Here is a 23,339-nt window from a genome sequence, read left to right on the forward strand (position 1 = left end):
AAATATTTTTGACAAGTTTGGCAGAATTGATATAGGTCTGAAGTTGTTAACATCAGTGGGATCCCCACATTTGTGGACAGGGGTTACTCTCGCATTTTTTAGAATATCTGGAAAGGTTTGGAGTTCAATGACTTGTTGAAGAGCAATGCAATGGCAGGAGCTAAAAATCTGGAGGCTTTTTTGTAAATAAGAGTTGGTATCTCCTCAAGGGCACTAGACTTGGTTTTAAGGGAAAGGATTATGTCAGTAACATCAATGGAATTAGTAGGCATTAGGTACAGAGACTGTGGATAGTTACCTGTAAGATAGTCCTGAATATTAGTGTTATACTCAAATTGTTTGACGGTTGAAGTCTTTTTTACACCAATTCCTCTTAAATAACAGTACAACACACACAATGATCAGTTGATACTTGCGACGATGACTGACGACGATTGCAGTAGCTTGAAACACTCACAAGACTTGATGCTGTCGGCGTTGGTGAAGGTGGTGGTGGGTGATGCAGGTCCCAAGATGGCGCGGGAAATTAAAAAATCGCTGGCGGCGAATTACTCTTCCCTCGCTGATGAAATTTCGTTCTCACTTGTAAATGCTGCGCCTTACTTTTGAAATCGTCGACCTAGAGTAGTGGCTGATAGCAGGACCCCGGACTGGCACAATAATTGATGCGTGGGTGGCAGGATAGCGGCTTATGGCGACAGCTGGAACACAAGGCGGTGTGGGTACTTGGAATTTCGTTTCCAGAAAAATAATTCTGGATCCCACTGCTGCTACCAGTATTCGTTGCCGTCTTTGGTTGAATGTTGGTTGTAGTTATACACAGCAGACACTTCAGTAGTTTTATTGAGTGAGGCAACAAGGTGTATAACTGGCCAGCCGAGGTCCTACCTACTCTGGGTCTGTGAGAATACTGCGGCCTGCTGGGAGCACGGCTGGTGACTCTCTGTCTGGGATGACGTCAGAGGCCTACTCGCCTGTGATTGGTTATGTTTCAACCGTCATACAATTTGAGTATAACATTAGTACTGGAAGATGGAATATCATTTGCAAGGGATGACCCAATGGAAGAGAAGAACCTATTGAACTAAAGAGCAGTGTCAGAGGCTGAAAGCAGACCATCATTATTGGACAGGAGTATTGGTTTGTTATTTAAAATCTTCTTTGATCCCATTATTTGTGAAATTGTGCTCCATGTTTTCTTAATATTGCCCTTTGTGTGGGTAAATTTATCTTCGTAGTATTTAATTTTGGCTCTTCTAATTATTTTAGATAGCAATGATGAGTAATTCTTTGAAAATTCTTTGGAGACGATTCCTAACCTATACTTCTTCTCAAGGTCATGTTTTTTATTAATGAATTTAGGTATTCCCTTTGTAAGCCAGGGATTGTTTAGCCTTTTAGTTGTGACTTGTTTCGTTAGCATAGGACAGTGGGTGTTATAAAGGCTGAGAGTTTTTTGAAGAAAAGATTGCACTGCTAGGTTGATGTCCCATATGTTACCTAATTCGGTCTCTTAGTTGACATTAGCAGCAGCAGCTATAAAATTGCCTATTGCAGTTTCATTGTACAGCCTAAAGCTTATCTCCCTTGTCTCTAGAGGTGGTTTGTTAATGTTAGTTAAGAGAAATGTGGGGTAATGGTCTGTAGTGTTATCGGTGATTATCCCTGAAGTAAGCGGAGAGGTTATGTTGGTGCAGATGTGATCAAGAGCCGTGGCAGTACTATCAGTGATTCTAGTAAGTCTAGTGATTAAGGGTATGAGGAAGCAGGAATTCATACAGTTGAGGAAGCTGGCAGCAGTAGGGTTTTCAGGCTCGCAGAGGTCAATATTAAAGTCCCCCTGCGATAATTAGATAGCTTTGGTTCAGTCTGTTACCTTGTATTAGATTTCTAAGGTTAGAGTTGAATTCGGACACATCAGTGTTAGGAATTCTATAGACTGCTCCAACAGTCAGGACAGACTCAGCACCCTTGACTGAAACTGGCGAAGATATACTCCCCACAGCAGTCTCTAGTTCTAATTACTTTTAAGCATGCCAGTTCTTGGTTCTTCTTCCGATTTTACAGACTCAGTAAATACTGAGACGTGCACAGAGAGAGATGGCAAAGCATTTCATAATGAATGCCATCGGAGCCCACTGCTGTAGAACCACAGAGGACTAGGGCAGACTGAAGCTCAGAGAGAGAGAAGGGATCATTATAGGGAAGGCGAAGATGAGTACAGAAATTTAAAGGACGAGATTCAAGAATAGGCTTACGAAGAAGGAAGGATTGGGGAAGATGAGAACCAGAACTAACATGAAAAGTGGGAACCCAGTTCGGTAACGACCTGCAATGGGTCCGCCACAAAAACACCACGGAGGCAAAGGACCAGCGAGACATCGGGAACTTACGCGGGTAAGTTCGTAATCTTGCGAATACGCTTCCAGACCAGTGGTAGAGGAGTTTTGGACATAACGGTGGAGACATAAGACATCCAGCAAGCACGTTTAGATGAACAGATGGTCCTACGGGCCACCACACTCGCCTTTCGAAACAAAAGAAAAGACTCAACTTTCTGCCGGCGGCGATGTCTCTTCCAGGCTGCACGCTTACAGCAGACAGCCCGAGTACAGTCCACATTCCACCAGGAAACGCACTTCCGCATTCCCCAAGAGGAAGAGCAAGGAATAGAGTGGAGGGCAGCATCAAAGACAGTGTCATGAAAAAGAAGGAGGGCATGAGGGAGAGGCAGAATGGAGAGGTCGGAAATAGTAACATGGAGAGTAAAGAGGCACCAGTCACCCTCTGCAAACCGCTACTAGGGAAGGAGAGAGGAGGGTGAAAAGGACAAAAAACTAACAAGGACAGGAAAATGGTCACTGCCATGGAAGCCATCAACGACCCTCCACCCAAAATCTAAAGAAAGGGATGACGAGCACAGAGAAAGATCGAGACAGGAAAGGGAGCAAGTCCGAGAGTCCAAATGAGTGGGCTCACCAGAATTAAGAGGGGACAGGGAAGAAGAGAGGAAAGGAGGCGACCCTGGGTGTTTGTCAGCACATCACCCCAAAGGGCATGACGACAATTGAAATCACCCAGCAGGAGCACAGGTTCTGGCAAGGTGTCTAGGAGGTGTTTAAGATCGGGAAGAGAAAGTGGGACAGTGGGGAGGAGATAAATGGAACAAACCACGTACCATTTACGCACAAAGACACACGCAGCAGAACAAAGGAGAGGCGAGGAAAAAAGTAAGGGGACGAAGGGAACATCTGAGTGAATCAAGAGAGCAGAAGAGTTATGGGCCCCAGCAACAGCTGGTGGGGGGGGGGGTGAGAGAAGAGAATAGCCACGGAAGCGACCAGGACGAGCACCAAACATCGGCTCCTGGAGACAGACACAAAGGGGCGAAAACTGTGAAATTAGAAGTTGGAGGTCAAGGAAATTGGTGTATTATCCACGGATGTTCCACGGAAGAATAGGCATTGGCAAAAAGAGAAAGGATTGCAACAGAGATCAAAGAAGAAACAAAGGTGAAAAGAGAATACAGCACGTGAAAGAAGCACAGGGTCAGGATCAGCGAAGTCAGGGTTAGGAGGCATGGGTAAACTGAGTAAAGAAGGAGGGAAAGAAGTGGGAGGACAGACCAGAGGTGGACGAACAGGGTCTGGAGGAGGAAAAGGAAGAGGAGGAGGAGGAGGAGGGGCAGAAAGAGGGGAACGCACCTCAGCAAGGGCAGTATCCGAGACAGAACCGGGGGCTAAACAAACCCCCACAGTAGGAACAGGGAGCTCCACCACCGAAGCGGGAGGGGAAGGAACGAAAGAATCAGAGATAGGGGGTTGAGAAGAAAGTGAAGCCTTCTTACCTACCGGGAAGGAGGAAGGAGAGGAGCCAGGTTTCCGCTTCTGACTCAAAGAGACTGGTTTCCCAGCAGCAATGTACTGGGCAACAGACTCCAGCATCTCGAAAGTAGAAGAAGAGCGCGAGCAAACAACATGACCACAAGGAGAGCAATGGACATCGGCCCGCACTGTCAGGTGGCGTGGTGAGCCAAGAGACGGAGGAGAATGACGGGAAGGAAGACCAAAAGGAGAGGAGAAAGAAGACACAGGAGACATGACATACTGGGTAGAAAGAAGGGATACCCTAGACAGAGAACCAGAAGGGGAGAGGACCCTCTGGGACAAAACGGAGGGAAACAAGGGAGGTGGTGGTGGGTGTGTTCGGGTCTAAGGCTTGGAAACAGTTGTGAGACTGAGTAAGGTGGGAAGGACGAGGAGAGGAAGAGCGTACCACGCGAGCATAGGATACGCCAGCGAAGGAGGGGAGACAAAGAACTTAGCGCCGAACCTCAGGAAAAGACAAATGGTCCCGGTGCTTCAAGTTGAGGACAGCCGCCTCAAGTTTGTAACGTATACACGTGCGGGAGAAGGTAGGGTTGGCCTCACCGCAATTGAGGCAGCGGACCTAGGGAGAAGTGCACTCCAACTTAGAGTGACCCTCGCCTCCACACATGGGACAGAGAGAGACAGGACTAGAGCATTTGAGGGCACCATGCCCAAACCTCCAGCACTTATTGCAGAGCCGAGGAGATGGAATATTCTCCTGAACGGAGCATCTGGCACCAACAAGAATGACAGAGGGCGGAAGGATCCTACCATCAAAGTTAATCTTCACAACCCGAAGGGGCAGAAGGCGATAACCATGAGGGGGATGAGTAAACGTATCCACCTGGAGGACAGAATGACCCTGGGCCTTGAGGATATGCTTGATATCCTCGTGGTCTTTTCAGTCTTTTAGATTCCTAACACTAGTCGCAACATGGTGTGGGAGGAGAACAGTGCCAACACTGGCATTTACCCGAGCGTTCTTTGAGACCCGAACAGGGGTCTCGCCAAGGCCGAATAAGGAGGCTAAGCGGGTGGCTGCATCCTGAGAACCAGCAACGACACGGGTACCAAGACGGGTGGGGTTGAAGGTAACTGAGGCATCTACGGAATCTACAAGATGCCTATGAAGGGAAAAATTGTCAGGAGTTGAATGTAAAGGATGGAGGTCAAAGAAATTAGTCCACGTAGGAGGACCAAACAAAGCATGGTACGAATTAGTATGGGAAGGGAGCATAAGAGAGAGTAGCCATGGCGGGGACGGCGATGAGAACCTTTAGAGAGAGATGGGTCAAAAGGCGCAGTAGTCACAATAAGATTTAGCCATGCAAGGGGACGAGGCGGTCACCACAGCAGGCTTGGGGCTCGACCCAACCACAGAGGAGGGAGGGGAGCAGGAAGGAAGAGTCCGGTCTGGGCCTAAACCGAGCCCTGTAGCGGGGGCTACAGATCCCGGTCTTCCAGGACGGTCCAACTCAGGGGCCTGGTCACCCACCCCATGAGCCTGGCTAAGAGAAGTCGTGTCGTCATCCATGCACCAAACAATATCAAAAGTTTCGGACCTGGAACCAAGAGATACCACCTACCAGGGCAGCCAGGGAGGCTGAGCGCGGGCCAGTGCAGGAAGGGTGCGTTGACCCCAGCGGTGCTCCCCCTTTTCAACAGGGGAGTCCTACAACATCGTCCATTCTCCCACACTGGTGCTAAGACCCCATTCCCCCTATCGCACCAGCCTGGACACCCAACCATCCACTCAGGGCGGCCCCTCACAGGCGACCCCTCCAGCGGGTGGTCCGATGGCTCATAAGGCCCCTACGTGGTGCCCTTCAGCACGTCCACCACCCAAAAAGGGGCAGGAGAGGGGGCAATGGCAACCTACACCGGTCACAGGGAGGTGTACGTGAGCCCCTCACCACGGTAAGGAGGCACCACGGAGGGGTTAAAAGGGGCAATACCAGTCGTCTTGTACTCCAGAAATTATGAAACTTGACAGCAATAATAAGTTTTTAAACTCAAATATACTTTTATTGTTTATTATCAAGACAAGTTGAGGTACACAACTGTTAACAATCAAACCTTTATCTGTATACAAATCATGGAATACATTCTTAAGGAAAAGAACATCACTTGTGATACAGAAATCACAATATCATTATACATTTAATGAACACATCCACAAAGGCCGTAATGAGGGTTCGAACTTGTGTCCGGGCTAAGATGCACGCTAAGGTCTGACTAAGGTGCTTCTGGGATCATCCAGCACGTAAATCAGTACAGCCACGATGGGTCGCACCACTGCGGCCAGATCACTTCGCCGCCACACCCATACAAGCGACGCCATATTCAAGTGGTGTTCCTGCCAAAGAGAAAAAAAAAGATTCTCTATAATATTCTCTCTACTCCAAGTAAATACTTAACCTGTCCTCTGATAAAGAGCATCAGTTTTTGCTCATATGCATCACACAAGGCCAAAAAATTTACAAGAAAATGAAAGCAACTCAAAAAAGTGATGTACTGTCCCATTTTCTGTTTTGGAGCCTCTGGTAGGGTAGGAGAGACTACTTTAAATTGACCGTTTTCTTGTTGACATTGTGAAACCTTTGGAGGAAGGCCTGAAACACCATCCATCCCCTGAAACTGGGTAATGATGATCACTGTTATTTATTACCCGAGGCAAACTTACATTACTGTATAGTGTGCCCAAAGCATGGACTTTGGGCGCGTGTGTTACGAACCAAAATTCCTCGCTCGAGCAAGAAGCTGTGAAGTCCACGCCATCTGTGAGTCCGCTCCCGAAAATCCTACAACATGGACAACGCCATCTAGTGATGACGAGAGATGCCGGCAATAAGTGCTGGATGCCTGTCCTAGTTGGCTCGTGACGTAGCCGCTGCTGACCTCTGGTGAGGTGGCGCTTAGACAGTGATCGCCATCTATGGAGCGAATAAGTGGACGTTTGTGTCTAAGCTAGTAAGTGATGTTTCCTAGTGATCCCATGTACAGGCATACCTCAGAATACGAGTTTAATCCGTTCCTGGAGACGCCTCGCCTTCCGAAAACTCGCATTCCGAAGTTAATTTCCCCATAAGAAATAAAGGGAAATGAATTAATCCGTTCCTGACTACCCCAAAAACCCCACATCAAACTAAATTTTTATACCTAATTTACCTAATTCATCTAAATAAACCTACAAAACTGTGTTCCAGTTATTACTTACCTTGCTGTCGAGTGCTGTAGGGGTATGGAAGATGGTGAGGAGGGGGGAGGAGGAGAGGAGTTACTGTTTGGAAGGGGAGTCCCCTTCCATAATCACATCACATAACCCCATGCCTTGTAACACTATGGATACCACTTCTCTTTCTAAATTTTTCAAACCAGCCCCTGCTTGCCTTAAACTCTTTCTTATCTGCATCACTCATTGCAGGGGTATTCTTTAGAAGGTCTTCGTGCAACACCCTGGCTTTCTCACAAATAATGGCCTCCGAAACACTATCACCACTCAACTCCTTGTCGTGTATCCAAATTAATAACAACTTTTCCACTTCTTCAAGTATTTGTGGTCTTTGTGCCGTTAATGTTCTTACTCCTTTTGCCACTTTAGCACCCATAATCTTATTTTTCTTCTTAAGTATAGTGCATATTGTTGATGTGGCTTTGTTGTACTGCCTACAAAGTTCAACAACACGTGTACCGTTCTCATGCTTCCGAATGATCTCGTTTCTCCTCTATTGTCATCCTCACATGAGCTTTCTGGCCTTTATCCTTACCACTGGCTTTCTTGGGACCCATGGTGAGATATATAATAACAAATTGTATAGACAAATCACCAAAAATCCAACAAAACACTGAAAATCCGCGAGAAGAATTACAATACAATACAATACAATACAATTTTATTTAGGTAAGGTACATACATACAATAAATATTTACAAGGATTGTTTAACTTATAGGTATAGCTAGTACATACAATGCCTAAAGCCACTATTACGCAAAGCGTTTCGGGCATGATAAACTTAAATGACAAGCTTAATACTAATTGAGCATAATGAGTAGAATGAAAACAAGAAATGAAAACATAGATGAAAAAGCAGCACAAATACAATTATGTCGACAAACAGCGCTCTTTAAAGAAAAAAACAGACATTGGTTGACAATAGAAGGGTAAGGTAGGTTACAGGGAATTTATTAGGTATAGCTTCGCTTTTAACTTAAACTGGTTGAGAGAGGTACAGTCTTTAACATGGTTGGGAAGGTCATTCCACATTCTGGGCCCCTTGATTTGTAGAGCATTTCTAGTTTGATTAAGTCGTACTCTAGGAATATCAAAACTGTATTTATTTCTGGTGTGATGCTCATGGGTTCTGATACAACCTTCTATGAAGCTTTTGAGATCAGGATTGGCATTATAGTTTAGCGTTTTATATATGTATAAAACACATGAGAGAATGTGCAGTGACTTAATGTCTAACATATTCAGAGATTTAAGTAGGGGTACAGAGTGGTGTCTGGGGCCAGAATTGGATATTGTCCTAATAGCAGCTTTGTGTTGAGTAATTAGAGGACGTAAGTGATTTTGGGTAGTAGAGCCCCAAGCACAAATACCATAGTTGAGATATGGATAGATAAGGGAGTAATAGAGAGTCACCAGGGCAGGGCGTGGTACATAATATCTGATCTTACAAAGAATGCCCACAGTTTTTGAAACTTTTTTTGATATGTTTAGAATGTGTCCCTGGAAATTAAGCTTGTGGTCAATGAGAATGCCAAGGAATTTGCCATCTAATTTGTTACAAATTTGGGTATTGTTTATTTTGAGATTTATTTGATTAGAGGATTTATTGCCAAACAGAATATAAAAGGTTTTGTCAATGTTAAGGGTGAGTTTGTTGGCAGTTAGCCACAGATGGACTTTATTTAGCTCAGTATTTACTGTGGCATTTAGAGCAAGGGGATCAGGACTGGAGTAAATGAAGGTTGTGTCGTCAGCAAATAGAATTGGTTTGAGGTGTTGGGAGGCATTTGGAAGGTCATTAATGTAGATGAGAAAGAGGAGAGGGCCAAGTATGCTGCCCTGGGGAACACCAATGTTGATGGGTAGGGTGGGAGAAATTGTATTATTCACAGAAACATATTGGAGCCTGTCAGTAAGGTAGGATTTGAGGTATTGTAGGGAGTGTCCTCTGACTCCATAATGATGTAATTTAAGAAGAAGGTTTTGGTGGTTGACAGTGTCAAAAGCTTTACGCAGGTCCACAAACAACCCAACAGAGAACTCATTTTTATCAAGAGCAGTATGAATCGAGTTAAGCATACTAATAAGTGCATCGTTAGTGCTTTTTTTGGGTCTGAAGCCATATTGGCAAGGGCTAAGTATATTGAGTTTGGCTAGATATGAGTAAAGCTGCTTATAGATAATTGATGTGGGGGTAGTCACTGAGCAATGGTAACAATGACAATGGTAAACTGAGGGGCGACGGGGCGGAGGGGCGACGATCGCCGAACCACCACGCGCTAGGTCGGCCTGTACGCGTATCAACAAACTCGCGTCCCGAAGTAACCCTCGCCTTCTGAGACAAATTTTTGGAGTAAATACTGCTCGCCTTCCGAAAACCTCGCATACAGGGACAATCGCATTCCGAGGTACCACTGTAGTGTCCCCAGTACTGATGACGTGTCTGCTTTCAGAGTCAACCTAGGACGGCTGTGAGGTACGTTGAATCAGTCTACCCAAGGCAGCCAAGGTCTCTTCACCAGTCTGCTTTGTAGAAGCTGTGAGCCACCCCCGGACGAACTCTGCTGAGTGCGTGATAGCCTGCCTGAGGAGTGGCAGTGACAGGATTCGCCGTCTCCGGGGCTGGCTGGTGGAAGAGACCACCCACTGCGGTGCCGACCGAGGAGAGTGACCAGCGAGTCACACGAGGCTCCTGCCTAGGGCTCGCAACCTTAGTATTAGTCATGGAGTGGCCTAACAGCGAAGATGACTAGTACCTGCCAGCTACAGGCTGGACTGTGGTTGTAGGCCATCACGACGAGGCACCCAGTGGGATTGTAATTTGGCTGGCCTGTGGCCAGGGTAGATTCATGGTGGGTTCTGGGCCACGGAAGAGAAAACCAGGAAAGGCTACCCAGAGTGAGCATCGCCAAGTATCCAGTGTCTTCAGAGGAAGACTAAGATGTAAATACTGTGTTGTAATAATTCCCTTTTGTGACTTTAATTTACATATGGTGGTGGGAAAGGAATATATATAATTAAGTATACTTGTGTATTTAATGTACCACCTCCATTGATTTTACTTGCGTTATGGAGCTCACCCCTTGAAAGCCTCTACTAACTTGGGGCTGGATGCCCAAAAAACTAATACCATCAGAAAAGAACCCGGTTGCGTCCCAGTAGGGCCGTAACATAATTGGCATCCCCTGCGGGATCCGACCCCTTGTCAAGCATGTTTGACAGGGATGGTGACGTAGTGCAATCTCCTGTGAATAATTCCCCTGTTTGTAATTATTAGGATGTTATACGTCCTGTTCAGTGCAGTGTGATTAAGTGCAATATTGGCAAGTGCGGTGCTCTGTGTGATTAAGTGCAGTATTGGCGAGCTCGGTGCTCGGTGCGATTAAGTGCAGTATTGGCGAAGTACAGTGCTCGGTGTGTTAAGTGCTCAAGTGAAGCAGTGTGTTAAGTGTTCGTGCACCACTTAAGTGACAATGGCGGAGAAAGTGACCATTGAGGATCTGGACTATGTTTAGGACTTTCTGAACAAGGAGGACTGTCTTGCCAGATTGAAATATCTGGGAAAGTAAGAACTTGTGCTAGTGAGTGCCTATCTGAAGATCAAAATACGTGACAGCGATTCCCGTGTTGAGATCTTGTCAAAGGTTCACAAACATTTGAAGGCCGGGGAGAAGCAGGAAAGCGAGGCACAGGACACGAAGGAAAGTGAGGTGGTAGCTGCCATTGAAAAGGAAGATAAAGGTAGTGATGGTGAAAGTAATGCGGGTAAACTGAATATAAGTTTTCTAACTGTCAAAATGCGAGCCTTGGAAATAAATCGTGAGATAGAGTGGAAGAAATTAGAAATAGAACAGGAAATTAAAGAGAAAGAAATGGCAATGAAAGAAAAGGAAATAGAGAAAGAACGAGAAATGAAAGAAAAGGAAATGGAAATGAAACGGTTGGAATTAGAAGAAAAGGAAAAAGAAAGGCAAGAAAGGGAGAAGGAAAGACTACACGAGTTAGAAGTATTGCGATTAGGTGGTCAGAGGAAAACAACGTTAACAAGTAGTTTTGATCCGGTAAGGAATATAAAGATGGTCCCTAAATTCAATGAAAAGGAAGTTTCGAAGTTCTTCGCAGCCTTCGAGAAAGTTGCTGCCTCTTTGGATTGGCCAAAGGAGAATTGGGTCATCATGATACAGTCCGTCTTGACTGGGAAGGCCCAAATTACCTACTCCACGTTGTCCCTTGATGACTCCAGTGATTACGACAAGGTGAAAAAGGTAATGCTCATGGCTTACCAGTTGTGTCTGGCTCCTGGAGACAGACACAAAGCAGTGAAAACTGTGATATCCGAAGCTGGAATTCATATAAGTTGGCATAAAATACACGAATATTCAAATGAAGAATAAACATTGTCAAAAATAGAGAGAATAGAAATAGAGAACACGGGACAAACAAAGACAAATTAAAACAGTATACTAATATCAAGATCAGGATCAGTGAAATTGGGGTTATGGGGCATAGATAAATCTAGCAAGAACAAGTAAATCTAGCAAGAACAGGTAAATCTAGCAAGAACAGGTAAATCTATCAAGAACAGGTAAATCTAGCAGGAACAGGTAAATCTAGCAAGAACAATGGAGTCAAGGTAGTGGTAGGATGAACCAGAGGTGGACTGACTGGGTCCAGAGCAGCATTGGAGAGCTGCGGTCAAGGCAATCAGGGAGAGGAGGGGCAGAAACAGGGGAGCGCACCTCATCAAGGGCAGCATCCAAGAGAGAATTGAGGGCCAAGGGAATTTCTATATTTGGGACAGAGGACTTAATCACCGAAATGGGAGGGGGATTCAGGGATAGAGTAGGAGTCGTAAGGTGAGGAAGAGATTGATGCCTTCTTACCTGCTGGGGAGGAAGTAGAGGAGCAAGGCTTATGTTTCTGATATAGATAGGTGTGCCAGCAGCATCGTACTGGGCGACAGCCATTGCAGTCTCAACAGGAGAAGGAGAAAAGGAGCAGTCAATAAAGTCAGTCAGGTGCAGTCACAGTGAGAGGTTGTGTTAGCTGGAGCTCCGATTGTTGTAACATTATTATTGCAATAATGGAAGGATTAGTGAAGGATTTGGTGAGTCTGGTTGGAGCTCTGAGAGCAGAGATAGATTCCCTGCAGGAGGAGGTACGACGGCTGAGACTTCGGGAGGAAACGAAGGAGGAGAGCAGTGTTGACGGGACCTCCTCGTGGGGAGTCGTGAAGGACAGGGGTCTTAAGAAGACCTTGACAAGGCCACCTACAGACGCCCTAAAGACAGCAAACTCATTTGCCGTGTTGGAGGACGAGTGCATGTGGTAAGCCTCCAGTTCACTCGGAACGGAAACCAGCGAGGAGCAGCGGAGCGCAGGCCCCTCAGGCTGCTCAGAAAGTTAAGGAGGTACCGAAGCGAATTTTGGTTGTGGGAGATTCCCAGGTGAGGTATTTAGACAGAACGTTTTGTGCCAGAGATAGGGGGAACAGATTAAGGGTTTGCTATCCGGGAGCTGGAATTGCCGATATTGTTGGAAACATGAATGATATTATGACGGGAAATGGGAACAAACTCATTATTTGTATTAGTGCAGGGGGTAATGATGTTGGACGAGTTAGGAGTGAGGAACTAATACAGAGATTCAGGACAGCCATAGAATTAGTTAGGAGCAAGGGAGGAATCCCGATCATATGTGGCATTTTTCTAAGAAAGGGAGTGGGAAATGAATGGATGTCGAGGGCACTTGGTGTCAATTGCCGGCTGGAAAGATATTGCAAATCAAATGCAATATCTTTCATAGACAACTGGGAACACTTCTATGGAAGAAATGAAATGTATGCTCGTGATGGGGTCCATCTATCGAGGGCTGGGGTTGTTGCTGTTGCGAACTCGTTGGAACCAGTGGTTAGAGGTGTTTGTTTGGGTTTAAACTGTTAGTAGATAGTGGTATGGGAATTGATTTGGAGGAAGGAGGTAATAAAAGTATGTGTTCGTGGGAGAAAAGAATTGGCAAAATGATCAGGGAAAGAAAAGGGCCTCAAAATAACAATTCACTTAGGGTATATTACACTAACAGCATAAGTCTAAGAAATAAAATTAACGAATTAAATGCTCTTGTCTGCACAGAAAAAATAGATATTATTGCACTTACCGAAACGTGGATGAATGTAGAAAATAGAGAACTATTAGCTGAATATCAAATAAATGGATTTAAACTATTTCACACATAGATATATTAGACGAGGAGGGGGAGTAGCCATATATGTTAGGGACAATTTGAAATGTAGTCTCAAAGAGGGAATCAAAACTGAGCCACACACAGAAACTAGTTGGATAGAATTAAACGAAAAAGCAAATAATATTATAAAAGGAGTTATATATAGGCCACCAAATTTAGACAGAATGGAAGCAAAGCATCTATGGGATGAAATATCTAGAGCATCTAGATCTAACAGTATTTATGTCATGGGTGACTTTAATTTTAGTGGAATAAACTGGGTGAACAAAACAGGGAATAGTGAAGCAGAAGATTTTCTAGAATTAATTGACAATTGCTTTCTTACGCAAAACATTAAGGAACCAACGCGGGAAAATAATATTTTAGATTTAGTGTTAACTAACAGGGAAACACAAATTAATGACATCGAAATAGGGAGTGAGCTAGGGAACAGTGATCAGAAAGTAATCAGATTTAGCATAGAATGGAATAGACCTGTAGGAGAAAATTCTGGTAAAGTGCCAGATTTTCGAAAAGCTGATTTTAATAGCCTAAGAATTTTTGGGGGTCAAATAGATTGGAAAGTCTTGGGTATGGGGTGTGGGCCGATCTTGGAGCGAGACATGAACCCAGCGATAGGTGACGTAAAAGGGGATTTCGATGTGGATTTAATATATAACTAATTTAAGAATATTCTAAACAAAGCACAGGAACGTAGTATACCATACAAATTGAATAGATCGAATACTAATGACGAAAAGTGGATAACAAATAATTTAAGAACCTTATAGGGAATAAGAGAGCTTAGTACAAAAGGATTAAGAATGGGGAAGTCAGTTTAGAACAGGAATTCATACAACTGGTTAGAAATGTTAAAAAAGAGATTAGGACAGCAAAAAGAAACTATGAAGTTCGCATAGCAGAGCAAGCAAAGTTAAATCCTAAAGGGTTTTTTCAGTTATATCGAACTAAGACTAGGGAAAGGATAGGTCCATTAAAATCTGAGACAGGTCAAATAACGGATAATGACAAGGAGATGAGTAGTATTTTTAACAAATATTTTATATCTGTATTTACTAAAGAAGAACTTAACAATATGCCTTCAGCCGAACAAGTCTATGTGGGTGGGGATGAGGACAGGTTGACTAGTTTAGCAGTTACCAGGGAGGATGTAATTAAACAATTAGAAAAACTAAAACCAAACAAATCCCCAGGGCCGGATGAAGTGTTTGCCAGGGTGCTTAAAGAATGCAAAGAGGAGCTTTCTGAGCCACTGTCTACCATATTTAATAAATATATATCAATCTATATAATAAATATATATATAATATAATAAAATATATATCTATATATCAATCCATTAATGTAACATCACTTGTATGTATATACCTTACCTGAATAAACATCTGAATCTGAATCTGAATCTAAATCAATAGAGTCAGGCAGAGTGCCAGAGTCATGGAAGGTAGCTAATGTGGTACCAATTTTTAAGAAAGGAGATAGATCACTTGCGTCAAACTATCGGCCAATTAGCCTAACGTCTATTGTGGGAAAGTTACTTGAATCAATAATTGCAAATACAATTCGTCTACAAATACAATTGCAAATTCAATTCGTGAATCAATAATTGCAAATTCAATTCGTGAATCAATAATTGCAAATACAATTCGTCAATCATCATTGTTGATGTGATGACTTATATTGAATTTTGTAACTAGCTCATCAAGATTGTAACTTGCTTAGCTAAATGAATTGTGGGGTTCAGTCCCTGAGCCCATTATGTGCCTCTGTAACCCTTTCCACTACCGCCCACAAGATGGGTATGGGGTGCATAATAAATGAGCTAAACTAAACTAAAATTCGTCTCCATCTTGAAAAACATAAATTAATAAATGAGTCGCAACATGGTTTTACAAATGGCCGTTCATGTTTAACAAATTTACTAACGTTTTATTCCAGCATAGTTGAGGCAGTTGATAGTGGTAAGGATTGTGATGTTGTGTACCTTGACTTTAGCAAAGCTTTTGATACAGTGCCACATGAAAGACTAATTAAAAAATAGAAGCTCATGGTATTGGGGGTGCTATATTAAGTTGGATTAGGTCATGGCTATTCCATAGGAAACAGAGAGTTAGTATAAATGGGGTTAAGTCAGAGTGGGATAATGTTGTTAGTGGAGTACCTCAGGGCTCTGTCCTGGGACCTCTGTTGTTTATAATATATATAAATGATTTAGATTCAGGTTTGAGTAGCAACATTTGCAAATTTGCCGATGATACGAAAATCGGTAGGGAAATTAATTCGGAGGAGGACTCACTATCACTTCAAGTTGATCTAGATAGGGTTCTGAAATGGTCAAAGGATTGGCAAATGCAGTTTAATGCTGATAAATGTAAAGTTCTGAGGCTAGGTAATGATGATAGAGTTACAAGCTAGATGGTGTTGAGATTGTGAAGTCGGATTGCGAAAGGGATCTGGGAGTTATGATCAGTAAGAATTTAAAACAAAAGGATCAATGCATGAATGTTCGTAATAAGGTGAATAGGACACTGGGATTTATTAATCGAAGCGTTAGTAACAAGACACCTGGTGTGGTTCTTAAGCTATATCTTGCTCTAGTTAGGCCCCATTTAGATTATGCAGTTCAGTTTTGATCGCCGTATTATAGAATGGATATAAATTCACTTGAATGTGTCCAAGGATGGCTAAGTTAATTCCCCAAATTAGAAATATTTCATATGAAGAAAGATTAACAAAGCTTAAGTTGCATTCACTGGAAAGGCGAAGAGTGAGGGGTGACATGATAGAGGTTATCAAGTGGATGAATGGACATAACAGGGGAGATATTAATAGGGTATTAAAAATATCAACACAAGACAGAACACGAAACAATGGGTATAAATTTGATTAAGTTTAGATTTAGGACAGACTTGGGTAAATACTGGTTCAATAACAGGGTTGTTGATTTGTGGAACCAATTGCCGCGTAATGTGGTGGATATGGGGTCCCTCGATTGTTTCAAGCGCGGGTTGGACAAGTATATGAGTGGGATTGGGTGGTTATAGATAGGAGCTGCCTCGTTTGGGCCAATAGGCCTTCTGCAGTTGCCTTTGTTCTTATGTTCTTAATATGAAGATTGCTGGGAGGAGGGACAACGACCTGGATGGACACGCGGTGTGTGGAGGGAACACTGGGAAGGAAGGGAAGGGAGACACCAGACAGAGAACCAGGAGGAAGACCCTCTGGCCCAGAATTCAGTAGAGCAGGTGAGGTGGTGGTGGTGGTGTCCAGGTCCATGGCCTGGAAACGGTTGCAAAACTGAGATAGGGAGTGGGAGAGGGCGACAAGTGGAACGCAATATACGAGTATAAGACATGCCAGAGGAAGATAAAAGATGGCGTACTTGGCGTCTCACCTCAAGAAAAGATAAATGATTCTGATGTTTCAAATTGAGGATGGCTTCCTCAAATTTGTATTGCACACATGTGCGAGAGAAGGTAGGGTGGGCATCAATGCAATTGATGCAGTGAGCTTGGGAAGAAAAGCACTGTCTTATAATGACCTGAGTATCCACACAAGGGACATCAGAGATATGGCACTTGTGCATTTGAAGGGACCATGCACAAATTTCCAGCACCTATTGCAAAGGGGAGGAGAACAGATGCTCCTTCAGGAGCATCTGGCACCAGCAAGAATTACGGAAGACGGAAGGGACCTACTATCAAAAGTGATCTTCATTACACAAAGAGACTGGGCAGGATGACCACGAGGGAGGTCGAGTAACATATCAATCTGGAGCATTGAATGGCCTTGGGTTTCAAGGATATGTTTACTATCCTTCTGGCAATCTATTGGGGCAATATATATATATATATATATATATATATGTCGTACCTAGTAGCCAGAACGCACTTCTCAGCCTACTATGCAAGGCCCGATTTGCCTAATAAGCCAAGTTTTCCTGAATTAATATTTTTTGTCTAATTTTATTCTTGTGAAATGATAAAGCTACCTATTTCATTATGTATGAGGTCAATTTGTTTTTATTTGAGTTAAAACTAACGAAGATATATGACCGAACCTAACCAACCCTACCTAACCTAACCTAACCTATCTTTATAGGTTAGGTTAGGTTCGGTAGCCAAAAAAGTTAGGTTAGGTTAGGTTAGGTAGGTTAGGTAGTCGAAAACACATTAATTCATGAAAACTTGGCTTATTAGGCAAATCGGGCCTTGCATAGTAGGCTGATAAGTGCGTTCTGGCTACTAGGTACGACATATATATATATATATATATATATATATATATATATATATATATATATATATATATATATATATATATATATATATATAACTTTTTAGACACTCAACCCACCAGGGGACTCGAACACTGGCTTAAGGTGGCAGTTGCATGCCTAGTAATCAAAAAAAATGAGAGAGATTACTAGGTATATTAAAGCACATCGATAGCTCCGATTGATTGCATTGACAGCTATCACCAGTCGCTACATGGTGCGGGAGAATAACTGTGTAAGTCCTAGCATTTAACTAGGCATTTTTGTTGATCCAAACCGGGGTTTCCCAATGCAGGACAACGAGGCTAAGCAGACAGTAGCTTCCCGAGAAGGAGCTGCAAAGAAACACGTACCAGTAGGCGTGGGGATAAAAATGACAAAGGTATCCACCAAATCAACGTGGTGTTTATGGATGAATAAATCATCAGGGCCAGTAGAATCAACATGACTAAGATCAAAATACTTAGTCCATGTAGCAGAACCAAATAAAGCTTGGAACGTATTAGAACTGGAAGGAATCGTGTGAGTGTGACTGCGGAGGGAACAGCACCGAGCACCCCCAGTAAGAGGGGGGGGGGGCAAAGAGGCCCAGTTGTTACAATGAGAGATGGAGCCACTCCATGTGATGAGGTGGTCATCACTGGGAGCTTGGGGCTCAACCCAGCCACAGAGGTGGGAGGGGGAGCAGATAAGGGTAGTTGGGACCTGGTGGACCAAGCACTCACAAGTCAGGTAGTAGAAGAGCTCCCAGAACCCCATCAAGCAGGGAGAGTCAGGAGTTGCCTGATCTGGGACCAATGTAGTGTGGGCTACAGAGCCCAGCTTTCCATCACAGTCCGACTTGGGGGCCTGGTCTCCCACCCCTCACGTCTTAGAAGTTAAAAAGAGGGTCAGATATCAGCATGTAAATGAACGAGTAAACATTTCATCAACAAACAAGGCCCCATACCCACCATGGAGCCACAATTAGAGGATAGGACACCCAACAAGACAAAGGTCCCCCCCCCAGTAGTGCACTGTAGATATACGCCCTACAATCGCAACCATAGGAATCATCAGTCCGTCAAGATATAATGGAAGCTCAGCACGATATAATTGGGCTCAACAATGATGGAAAAGATTGACAATAAAGATGTCCTCTTGCTCGACATTGCCGAGTACCACAGTTTTACGGGTGAGAGAGTGTGCCTCCCCAAAAACCCAGTGTCTAAACAGAAGAAAACATTTGAGAGAATAATCAAGAATTGCAAAACGTCACAAGGAAATAGCAATTAAACAGGAGAATTGGGAAGGAAAAATTAAACTTAATAGGAAAAAGTATTCAGCACAATTAGTGAAGATGGCAGCAAGAGCATTAGGCTTCAAAAGGACAGAGGACACTGTCCCATGGAGCATCACACTCTAGCATCTGCCAACCAAGCCCCCTCACGATGGCAACGAGCTGGAAAGGGAGGGAGAGATGATAAAGACGAGAGGGTGAAGAATACTGCCCGGTGAGACACCAGTGTTAATGGGTAGAGTGGGAAAATTGGAATTATTCACAGAGACATACTGGAGCCTGTCACTAAGGTTAGACTGTAGGTATTGGAGGGACTAACCTCTTACTCCGTAATGTTGTAATTTAAGAAAGTTAATGTGTTAACAGTGTAAAAAAGTCTTAATGTAGGTCAACAAATAAATGAACAAGGGTACTCATTTCTTCCAAGAGCTGCATATATAATGTTAATCATACTAATTGGTGCATGATTGGTCCTATTTTGGGCCTCAAACCATTCTGGCAAGAACTAAGTAAATTTTGTTTTGCTAAATAGGATTAAGGCTGCTTGTAGATTAACTCTTTAAAATATTTTAGACAAAATCTGCAGAGTTGATATTGGTCTATAATTGTTGACTTCAGTGAGATAGACACTTTAATGGACTAAGGTTACTCTTGCTTTTTTTCCCTTAGAATATCAGGAAAGGTTTGGAGTTCAAATGATTTGTTGTAGAGCAATGAAATGGCTGGAGCTAAAAATCTAGAGGTTTCTTTGAAAATTAGGGTTGGTATGTGAACATATGGTATCTGTGCATGGGGTTCATTCATCCACTGCAAATTACCTGATTCTCATCACCACCCAATAAAAATCTGCTATCAGAACAATAAAACTGTCTTCAAACAACACAAAACCTCTCTGTTTAAATCTCTGAACATGCTAAATATACACTCACTCTACACATTCTCTTGTGCTATTTACATGTACAAAACATTGTTCCTAAATGCTAATCCTGATCTGAAACTCTCCATTGATAGATGTAATAGAACCCACGAGCACCACAACATAAATAAATATCTGTTTGATATAAATTGACAGTCATGCTGTCAATATAATAATCAAATAAAAAAAAAATCAAAATCAAAATGTTTATTTAGGTAAGGTACATACATACAAGAGATTTTACAAAGAGTGATGGATTTATAGATAGGGCTAGTACATACAATGCCTAAAGCCACTATTACGCAAAGCGTTTCGGGCATGAAAAACTTAAATGACTAAAGCTTAATACTAATTGAGCATGAAGAATAAAATGAGTTGAGAACAAATAAAAAAAAAAAGAGATAAAAGGGGGGATCATGGCAGAAAAAGAAGCACAAATACAATTCGGTCGACAGCGTCATTTAAAAAAAAAAACAGACATTGGTTGACAATAGAGGGGTAAGGTAGGTTACAGGGAATTTATTAAGTATAGCTTCGTTTTTATCTTAAACTGGTTGAGAGAGGTACAGTCTTTAACATGGTTGGGAAGGTCATTCCACATTCTGGGTCCCTTGATTTGTAGAGCATTTCTAGTTTGATTAAGTCGTACTCTAGAAATATCAAAACTGTATTTATTTCTGGTGTGGTGCTTATGGGTTCTGTTACAACCTTCAATGAAGCTTTTGAGGTCAGGATTGGCATTACAGTGCAGCGTTTTATATATGTATAATACACATGAGAGAATGTGCAGAATAATTGCCAGTAAGGTTTATGTAATTCACAATCACCTTAATATAATTGCCAGTTTGGATAATATAATTGACAGAGGATTATACGAATCACGATCATATTATTGCTAATCAAGCTAATATAATTTTGAAACAGGCTTTTTCACCCACAGGGTTATTGATCGATGGAACTGACTACCCACCAACGCCATAACTGCCAAAATCTGCTGAATTTCAAAATATACCAGGAAAAAATCAAGGAAAATTGGGGGGGGGGGGAGAGAACCTTCAACAAGCTGCCAGCTTCTTGTTTTTATCGAGGCCACTAGGGTTAGTGGCCCTCAGGTAAATTGGGTAAAATATTATTCCAAGACAATTACAGCATAACTGATAAAGTTAGGCCAGAGTAATATAAATTTCTGGTAAATTTAGAGTGATGTCAATTTCTAGAGTAATATAAATTTCTGGTAAATTTAGAGTGATGTAAATTTCTAGAGTAATATAAATTTAAATTTCATATTAACTTGACTGACAGTTATAAATGCCAATCTACCTTCAATAAACTCTTCGGTGAAATATTTATAATCAAGATTATTATTCATAAATATGCCTAAACAAAAAATATAAAATAGACATCAGTTTGCATATGAATCTGATGAGAAAATTCCTTGATTAACCTACATTTCCCTATCAATCAAATGGTCTCATCTTAAGTACGTCTCAGACTGTCTTCTTCACCAGCACCAATGCTAAATAATATTACAACAATAATGTCCATAACTTAGCTACAGAGTATATTACATTTTAAATAAATTTTCACAGAGAATTTTCCTATAGTGACAGCTTCTCTAGTTCTTGCTTGGTCATCTAACTTTCATAAAAGAACAATATAATAAAATATCTTGATCTTTACCTTTCATGGTGAAGTGTATTTCTCAAACAAAATAGAATTACCTTTGAAGAACATCCAACTGACATTGTGATAGCACACTGTTAGATTAAAGTTAAGTTAATATACCTATATGTCCCTCATTATCCTTCAACGTTCTCTTAATTACCTTCCACACTCTAAGTGTTTAGCCTATTATCTGCATGTATCATTTTGTGCCTCTTCATATCACGAAGACGACTGAATCTCTTCCCACACTCTGGACACTCGTGAGGCTTGTCACCTGAATGTACTAACATGTGCCTTATTATATTTCCACGTTCTCTAAATTTTTTGCCACACTCAGCACATTGAAAAGGTCTCTCATCCGAATGCACCATCCTGTGACGCTTCATATGTCCACGCTCACTGAATCTTTTCCCACACTCTGGACACTCGTGAGGCTTGTCACCTGAATGTACTAACATGTGAGTCGTCATATTTCCACGTTTACTGAATCTCTTCCCACACTCTGGACACTCGTGAGGCTTGTCACCTGAATGAACTAACATGTGAGTCGTCATATGTCCACGTTGACTGAATCTCTTCCCACACTCTGGACACTCGTGAGGCATGTCACCTGAATGCACTAACATGTGCCTTATTATAGTTCCACGATCTCTAAATTTTTTGCCACACTCGGCACATTGAAAAGGTCTCTGATCCGCATGCACCATCCTGTGAGTCTTCATATTTCCAAGCAGACTGAATCTCTTCCCACACTCTGAACATTCATGAGGTTTGTCACCTGAATGCACTAACATGTGAGTCTTCATATTTCCAAGCAGACTGAATCTCTTCCCACACTCTGAACATTCATGAGGTTTGTCACCTGAATGCACTAACATGTGAGTCTTCACATATGAAGCACCGGTGAATACCTTCCGACACTGTGGACACTGGTGAGTCTTCATCTTCTTTATGACAGGTGCAGTTTGTGTGAAGGTTTTCTCCCCCAGATGTTGGGAGAAGAGTCAAGGCTTGAGTGTTGTTTCTTAGAGTTAGACTTGATGTGAGCACTTGGCGGTCAATGGTGGTGCTTCTTCTTTATGATAGGTGCAGTTTGTGTCAAGGTTTTCCCTTAATGCTCGTGCTGGACACTCACCGGCTGGGGCGCTAAAATGGCGGCGGTTGTTTACCCTCTCATCACCTAAGCGTTCCAATGTTTTTGTCTGGTTCCACATATCATTTTTCCTACTTCTTATTTATGTTTATAACTGGTCATTTACAATTAACGCTTGTATTTATCCTCATGTTTTTCAATCAAAGAATGTACTTTGGAATTGTTTCTTTAAACATAATGCCACACGATTACACTTTTTGAAGGAAACAGCTCTCTCACTGGGATACAAGATACTCCTTACATTGACAACACTAATTTTTTTGCCATTTCGGAAACCAGTTTTGGACGTTTCGCTTATGTGTACGTGTTCAATATTAAATCGACTATATAATGTTATTAATAATTAAATTATCATAAATTAAATAATTAAATTATTTATTATAAATAAATACTTAAAAAATGTATTATGTATGTTGTATTAAAAATTAAAAATACGGATGTACACTATTTCACTCGGAGATATTTGCATAATACGAATTATAATCTGAAAATATATACATATAACAATGTATAACCATGAATGAAAAATCAAACAGGAAATTACTTAAGCACATACGTGATAATCAATTCAATTTCTTTCTTTATTATGCACCCCATACCCATCCCGTGTGCGGTGGTGTAAAGGATTACAGAGGCATATAATTGGTTCAGGAACTGAACCCTCTAGTTCGTTTAGCTAAGCAAATAACAATGTTTGACGCTAGT

At 42.3% G+C, this 23,339-nt stretch overlaps 2 protein-coding genes across 4 annotated transcripts in view; one reads left to right on the plus strand and one right to left on the minus strand.

Annotated features, from left to right (window-relative positions):
• Positions 1–11,496, plus strand: part of LOC138365557 (zinc finger protein 92-like) — a 40,084-nt gene extending 28,588 nt beyond the window's left edge. Inside the window, exons 2-3 of the mRNA XM_069326030.1 lie at positions 10,719–11,163; positions 11,389–11,496. Coding sequence (XP_069182131.1) covers positions 10,719–11,163; positions 11,389–11,496 — 553 coding nt within the window. The remainder of the gene's footprint in view (positions 1–10,718; positions 11,164–11,388) is intronic.
• LOC123752827 (zinc finger protein 543-like) lies at positions 5,889–22,890 on the minus strand. Of its 3 annotated transcripts, none has more exons than XR_011228841.1 (2): positions 21,497–22,890; positions 5,889–6,225 (listed from the first exon to the last, which is right to left on the minus strand). XR_011228841.1 is itself a non-coding variant. In XM_069325781.1 (2 exons), exon 1 carries the CDS (start codon positions 22,423–22,425, stop codon positions 21,652–21,654), a length of 774 nt encoding a protein of 257 aa, XP_069181882.1. In that variant the 5' UTR covers positions 22,426–22,889; the 3' UTR covers positions 5,889–6,225; positions 21,642–21,651. The 3 variants fall into 3 exon arrangements, 1 of the variants encoding a protein (XP_069181882.1); XR_011228840.1 differs by having other exon boundaries at positions 21,538–22,889; XM_069325781.1 differs by having other exon boundaries at positions 21,642–22,889.
• Between the last annotated feature and the right edge of the window lie 449 nt (positions 22,891–23,339).

This window comes from Procambarus clarkii, chromosome 17 (genome assembly GCF_040958095.1).
Source record: "Procambarus clarkii isolate CNS0578487 chromosome 17, FALCON_Pclarkii_2.0, whole genome shotgun sequence".
Lineage (NCBI taxonomy): Eukaryota > Metazoa > Arthropoda > Malacostraca > Decapoda > Cambaridae > Procambarus > Procambarus clarkii.